Source organism: Xiphias gladius, chromosome 6 (genome assembly GCF_016859285.1).
Source record: "Xiphias gladius isolate SHS-SW01 ecotype Sanya breed wild chromosome 6, ASM1685928v1, whole genome shotgun sequence".
Lineage (NCBI taxonomy): Eukaryota > Metazoa > Chordata > Actinopteri > Istiophoriformes > Xiphiidae > Xiphias > Xiphias gladius.
Window position 1 is genome coordinate 17,569,312 of NC_053405.1, and position 7,131 is coordinate 17,576,442.

The 7,131-nt window shown below is 38.4% G+C and overlaps 1 protein-coding gene across 2 annotated transcripts; it reads left to right on the forward strand.

The window, feature by feature from the left end:
• The first annotated feature begins 530 nt into the window (after nt 1-530).
• LOC120790898 (C-C motif chemokine 25-like) lies at nt 531-4,262 on the forward strand. Of its 2 annotated transcripts, none has more exons than XM_040128871.1 (5): nt 531-605; nt 1,011-1,109; nt 3,200-3,317; nt 3,557-3,660; nt 3,783-4,262. In XM_040128871.1, exons 2-5 carry the CDS (start codon nt 1,046-1,048, stop codon nt 3,788-3,790), a joined length of 294 nt encoding a protein of 97 aa, XP_039984805.1. In that variant the 5' UTR covers nt 531-605; nt 1,011-1,045; the 3' UTR covers nt 3,791-4,262. The 2 variants fall into 2 exon arrangements, with proteins under 2 accessions (XP_039984805.1, XP_039984804.1); XM_040128870.1 differs by having other exon boundaries at nt 542-613.
• Nucleotides 4,263-7,131: the final 2,869 nt, after the last annotated feature.

Here is a 7,131-nt window from a genome sequence, read left to right on the forward strand (position 1 = left end):
GAGCTTGTTTTATCGTGTACAAGAATTCCCTTGGCTGGATAAAGGTTATTTAACAATAAAGGGCCCAGTTGCCCCAACTACCCCCCACTGCTGCTATTTCAACCAACAAAACACAAATGTACTTACATTTGCACATGCACATGCAGAAAGTCATGCACAATCACTCACACATGTTGTTACTTAGTTTAAAATTACCTTGACTACAACATATTATCTTATCTTATCTTATCTTACCTTATCTTGAATGCTCTTTATTCTAGAAAAAGATACATTTAACAGCACCACAGCCCACAAGTTTGCAAGTTAAACTTTGGTTATAGTGGTGTGGAAAATTGAATGACATAGAATTTCCCACTGACACAAACTGTACACAGATAACTCTATAACGTGATTATAGAGTACTTTGCTTACAAATATTATGAGAGTTGTAAAATATAGTCAATTGAGGAACTGAGTGTTGACATGTCAGAGGAGGTGTGGTAAAGGATAGATCTTGTGTCCGGGGGAGGGCAGATTACAAATGGGCTCTATAAGAATACAGAGCCACCACAAGCTCCACTGGATAAAAGGTTTTTCCTCCCAGGACATCCTGTGAAATACTGAATGTGAGCAGGTACATTTCTCTGCATGCTTATGAAACAGCTCCATCATGTTTTTCCTGGTACTCTTGTAATCCTGAATTTACAAACACGTTGCTATGTATTGAGTTTTGAGTTTAATAAAATGTCAGAGATAAGTGCATGGAAGGGAATCAAGCCATAGTTTATTACAAACTTGCTTGGTTTCAGTAAAACACTGAGAACGCTTGAGATGAAGCAGCTGCACACAGCAGGAAACCAGACGAGGATTTAATTTTTTTTAATCAGGGGTCAAAACAGAACCTTTTACTTTCACAAGTGCACAGATGGCTGGGTTTGTGATGGAAAATATTGTAACAACAGCCTAAATTTACAAGGCAGAGCAGGGTAAGGGTCCTTGATGTTTGATTTCTTCTGTTTATTTCTTTGCAGTGTGCAACACAACAGGAACAGCAGCAGCAGCAGCCATGAAGTTTCAAGTTCTTTTCTTCCTCATGCTCCTCACCTGCATGTACCTGAGCCTGGCACAAGGTAGGAGGAACACGTCCAATGTGATTCACACCAGAGCTCTGATATTGTAATTGGAAAATGTACAGAGATTGTACAGATTTAAATGGTCAGTTTTGCAATAGCTCAGTATTGTGCAGGTAACATTGTAAGCTAAAATCTAAAAATATAGCAAACTGACAGTATTATATGACTGTAGACAACATGTGTATCTTGCTTTTTTCAAATTTAGGAGCAGCTGTATTTCATAATTCACATTCATTTTGATGTTTTTACTAAATCACTTCTTTCAATGAGGAGATTAATTCTGCTCAAAACCATTACCTGCAACACTTCATACCAAAGTGTAGTCTTTCTAGACTTGCTACTAGAGATCACTCTGATATGTTGATCTTTTGGCATGTTTATAAAATAAAAAAGAACACACATTACTTTAATTAAGTAAAGTTGCTGACCATCCTAAATATCCCCCCATCGGCAAATTACAGCACAAATGGGGAATTTTAGATTGTGGACATGTTGTGTAGACACTTGAGTAAAAACTGACAGTTTCTTTATTGATGTATCAGTACCTCACTACTAAGATGCTAATATATCATATGAATTTGTAAAAGACAAAGAATCTGATTTTGCTATGAATAAACATTCCTATAGCCTATTTCTACTTTTTGGATAATCATTACACCTTAGGCTCACCACTGTCTCACTGGCATCATTACAGCCTATCGTCTAGGGCTTCAGCCTAGCCCCACAAATTTTCGCTCTTCAGAAAGCTGGCATTTGAATGTAGCAGAAGTGACTGAATTTGGAGCATCGGATGGAAGAGGGGCACATGCAGACCACAAGTTCAGGGTTAAATGACAGACATGGCTGAGCAAGAGAACATTACTTTTCAAGAGGAAAAGTAAAGTTAAATTTTAAAAAATGTGCCTATTAAACTATTTAAGAAATTATGTTGCGGGAACAATGATTGATGGTAAATAACAAACCCATTAACCCAATGATCATTTAGATTAATAATTAAATAATTACAGTAAGCAGGGCTATAACCTTAGAAAAACTGAGTCTAGGCCCCGCTAATGCACTCCCCATCTCATTAAAGTTTGAAAACAAAAAAACGTAGTCCTTGAAAATGTTTGGTATTTCATGTTTTTATTCATTCTGTTAATGGTTCATTTCCATTTTCTTAAAATTTTATTTTCCCAAAATGAAGCTCTAAATCTGTTTAAAAAGCCCTCTCCACATTGCCAGGATTAAATGTCTTTTGAAATGTAATGAATCCTTTATTTATCAGCCTAAGAGCACTCAAATTTAATAGTGAAGTCAGCCTATAACATACCAGCCATGTGTGGTGTAAGCCATGTAAACACCCCCAAAGTTCCTAAAAACTCCATATTTCAAATACTAAAGACACAACATCAGTGTCATCAATCATAGCTACAGCCCCGATGGTAAGATAACTTTCTGACAGGTTGGGTGCAGGCTGCGAACTCTGCTGCAGAACATGCTCTGGCAAACAGCACCAAATATTTATGTAATCTTATCGTGTCCTGAAAGAACCACAACCAGCAATGTCGCCGCAGGCAGGGATGGTGAAGTTGAGCTGAGTTTAGAAGACTCAGACAGTGAGAGAGAGTGAGAGAACTAACATGTTTCACTTTCGTTATGTGTTAATACCGAACACTCAGTCTAGGTTCCCAGAATAAGTCTCTGGCATTTTTAGATGGGGAGGATGGGGGATGCTGGCGTAGCCCCAGAATAATAATTTCATGACAGATTATTGAATTAACTGTGATTTGTGAGACCCATTATTATGTTTCTTTCTGGTAATATCGAGTCAATAGTCCACACATTACAAATACTTGACAACATCAGGACTAAATAGTACTCACTTTGGCACTTTTTATCCATAAGCTTACAGGCATTCCAATAAACACAGACATACACATACAAAAAGGACAACACATTGCCAGCCACGTACCAATGATCAAATTGAGCTATTGATTTCTCTTTGAATACTAACCAGAGTGAACAAACGTCTCCCCGGGAGCGACATTTTCAAGAGGGGCAGTTTATCTCTCTCTCACTCTCTGTGACTGCGACTCTTTCTCCAGGATCTTATGGCAACTGCTGCCTCGGCTATGTTCAGAAGATGAAAGCAAGTGCAAAGAGAAAAATTGAAAGTTACAGGATGCAGGATACAGATGGTGACTGCAACATCAGAGCGGTTGTGTAAGTAACAAATTATATGTCCTTAGTTTGTGGCCCTTATTGAGCATTTTGTTTTCACACTCTTGACCCTTTCCACTTTTATAATTTGGCAAAGAGTTTTGGAAAAAGAAACAGCCTGAGGAAGTGATTGACCCAGGCTTAAAACGGCACTTTTAAATGTGCACACTGGTGTCTTTGGTTGCTTATAAAATGAGTGCAGTAAGCTAGAAAGCTTTAAATAATTTTACTGATACACACAGGTTTACAATGAAGAAGAGGTCTTCACACAAAAAACAGCGGACTGTCTGCGCCAATCCACAAGAAAGTTGGGTCCAGGAGCTGATTAGGACTGTGGATATGAAAGGTAGGTAAAATAAAATAGGTAAAAAGTCACACAACATTCTTACTCAAAGACATACTTTATTGCCTTACAGACAATCTCACCTGGTGTGTAAGTTCTTCATCATAAAACCTTTGTCCTTGTAGACCACTAAACAGAGGGGAAGAAGAGAAGAATGGGAGCGAGGAGAGCAGCAGTTTCACCTCCCTGCCAGGCATCACATATCCCCAGATGGATTATGTTTCAGTAGATTAAATATTTCCTGTTGCTGACAGCGAATGTAACTCATGTAAGCAGTTCACTAGAACACAAACATACCACATGCTCAAGGTTATAGCCAGTATAGCAAAATTCATTTATATATGACCCAACACTATGATACTGCTCACTGCTTTGTGGTAAGTAGAGCCTGCTAGGAATGAGCCACTACTTGGCAGCTTTGAAATGTATTTGCAGAGTGTGTATGTGCACCTGTAAGTAATGTGTAATCTGTAAATGTGTGTGCGATATACATCTAAAAACCACTCCGGGGTTAAGCTGAGAGGTTTTTCTTAACAGAACAGATTTCCATATTTGTGTATCACCACTCTATTTGTACTGTGTGTCTCCCTATATCAAATAAAGAACTAACACAAACAAAGACTATGGGTTTCATAATAGTCATTCAGAAAAATATTCAACAATAAGCTGTTTTAAATCATTTCTGTCCTGATTTAGTCATCCCATGGTTGATTTTTTGGGGTAAAAAAAATTGTTGCACCATTTCCCCAAGATGATGGTTTCACTGGATACTAATGGAACAAAGCAATCTTAGCTTTAATTCAGTTTATCTCTCTTAGTTTAGATTTGGCATCAGCTTGAGGCAATAACTGACAACATGATCGAGATGTCAACATTTTAAAACTTGGCTCTTGCAGCAGTTGGTCTACAATTCACAAACCCAAAGCTGGTTTTCATTGGTTCGATGATAACGCTGATGGTAAAGGATTGACTTGACAGTTAAAAATCTGTCAGATTCTCCACCATCAAGTCCAGCGTGGCTAGATTAAAGTATAGGTTCACAGTTTTCAAGTCTATCTTAAAACACCAGTCAGATTCTCACATGTAGTATAAAATTTCCTTCTTTGTGTTTTACCAGACGGTGTTTCCTTGCTGAGCTGCAGTGGCAGCATAGTTATCCAAAGATGGAAAATATTATACTAAAAGAATTTGGGCTTTTTTGAAGATACTAACCTGATTTGGTGAACTCAGACACCTTAAGCCTTGTATTAGCTTCAGATAAACTTTTCAGTGTATGCTTGCACAGAGTGAGGACTGTGGATTTTGTCCCCCATCACTTACTGGACATATGAATTGTGTTAGAAGGGCTCTCTTCACGTCCAGTATGAACAGGAGGAGTGATAACAGCAAAAAAAAATGTTTCAGTGCACATATGGGCACTTGTGAAGCAATCCTTTAAAATGTTTGGGCAAAAATTGGCTGTTGGATCTGTTGCTGTTGAAGTTCTTATCAAGTACAATGCACACAGCACACTATACTGTAGATGTCAGCTTCATTATATTTTACACCAAGAAACTGACCAGTACTCCCATATGGAATACCTCCTGGCCCTGGGTTTTCTGTACATCAGTTAGTTTGTGATAATTTGACAAAACACAACTTTAATCTGAAAAATGAACCCTGTGAGCAAAGGACCCGGCATTGAAAAAAAGCCAGAAGATTACACAATAATGCAGGACCCAGTTGATAGATGTACTTTCGTTAAATAATCATATTGAAACAAATTGAACCTTGGTAACCCAGTCTTGCAGCTCGTGGGATTGTAAATAAGTCTTGAAAATGTAATAAAAATGGATGGATGGATTGTGAAATGTCTTCAAACATCACCGTCTAAACCTCAGTGTCCCTGGATCAAATCCAGCTGTGGGTTAGTGTTGCATGTCTTCGACTTAGCTTTCTCTTCATGTTTCCTCCCAGTCTATCAACACAAGGCAAATATGCGTAAAAAATAGTCCTAAAAAACAAAGAAACCAAAGCCCAGCTGCATTTCACTTAAAATGTGTCCCAATTTACTTCACTTTTAGTTTTAATTTCTTCCAGCTGTGAGAAACTCCTCCATTTCCTTTGTGCATTGCATTTTGGGACAATGGGGTACATCAGAGCACACTCAAAGATCCAATATTTTTAGCGTGCAGACTTGCCTTTTTGAGTTTACTTTATTTTATAACTTTTCCAATTTGAAAATGTTCAAAACCTGCTTAGAATTTGTATTTTGGATGGATTTGGGACACTGCAAGATAATCAGTCTTCCATGTTAGCGTGTCACCAAACCTAAACCACCACAAAGAAATGGATTTAGGGATTAGAAATTCTGAACTCTCAAACACAGGTCAGAACTGACTCAATTTTACACATAAGTGTTACTAAAGAAATCTATTTAAAGCTATTCAAAGAAAGAACAGCAAGTCTCCAGACTGGGCGCTGCGCCAATATGTTCATTTAGAAGCGGAATGACATTTGGTGTGGGAGTATTTAGTGATAATCATGAGGAGAGGAAACCAGGCCGTGATAGAAAACATAAAATGCAAGTATTGCCAGGACCAGAGCCACAGTTATCCTTGTTTTTCTCACCATAAAGTATTAATACCACAGCGGCACAGTTGACCGTCTTTTTGGTTCAGATCATTGACGTGACAATAAGGACCCAGTTAATCTGGGAAAGATAATAAGCTGTTGACTGAAGCCCTGAAGCTGTTTCTCTCCTTCTCACCTCTGACTCAGTTAGTTGAAGTTTTTTTTATGTTACGCCTTTGAAATAAGTATTCACCTGTAGTTTCTGGGCTGCATTCCCATAAATAGATGTACATTTACAATTCGTTATGCGAGAGTTAATAACAGAGACGTGTTCAGTCTCGCTCAAATTTGTAGAAATTTATGCCACATTTCTTGCCTGTCTATTGAACATTACACATTACAAAGAACTCAGTGACTTTGAAAGAGGGTTCATTGTTGGGGCACAGATGGCAGGAGCTTCAGTCACAAAGACTGTTCAGCTGGCTAGTGTTTCAATAGGAACAGTGACTGAAGTGATATCTGCATTTAGATCTACGAGAGAAACGTAAATAAATAGAGTCAGAAACTGGGGTCGACAGCACACGTTTGATGACTGTAATGCTCGTCCATTATCGTGCAATATGTAAGGACAAACAGAAGAGCAACTCTTCCTCAGGTGATTGAATGTCAATGCAGGACATGATCAGACTTTGTCTGCAAGAACAGTCTGTCGACAATTATATAGAGAGGGATAATATAGTAGAGCAGCAGTGCATAAACCCCTCATTACAAAAACGATTGCACATTTGAGAGGTAGTAGTGCAAAAACCATGGGCACTGGTCTACAGAGATGGAGAGGAGTGATATGGTCAGATAAGTCATTCTTCACCAGATTTTCAACACGTGGGCGAGTGCCTGTGTGGCGTACACCAAGACAACAGT

Excerpts from the sequence above, each read along its gene's own strand:
- LOC120790898 (XM_040128871.1), top strand. The coding sequence starts at position 1,046 with ATGAAGTTTCAAGTTCTTTTCTTCCTCATGCTCCTCACCTGCATGTAC. Across the intron at positions 1,110-3,199 it reads GTACCTGAGCCTGGCACAAG|GATCTTATGGCAACTGCTGC; the intron begins GTAGGAGGAACA and ends CTCTTTCTCCAG. Across the intron at positions 3,318-3,556 it reads TGCAACATCAGAGCGGTTGT|GTTTACAATGAAGAAGAGGT; the intron begins GTAAGTAACAAA and ends TGATACACACAG.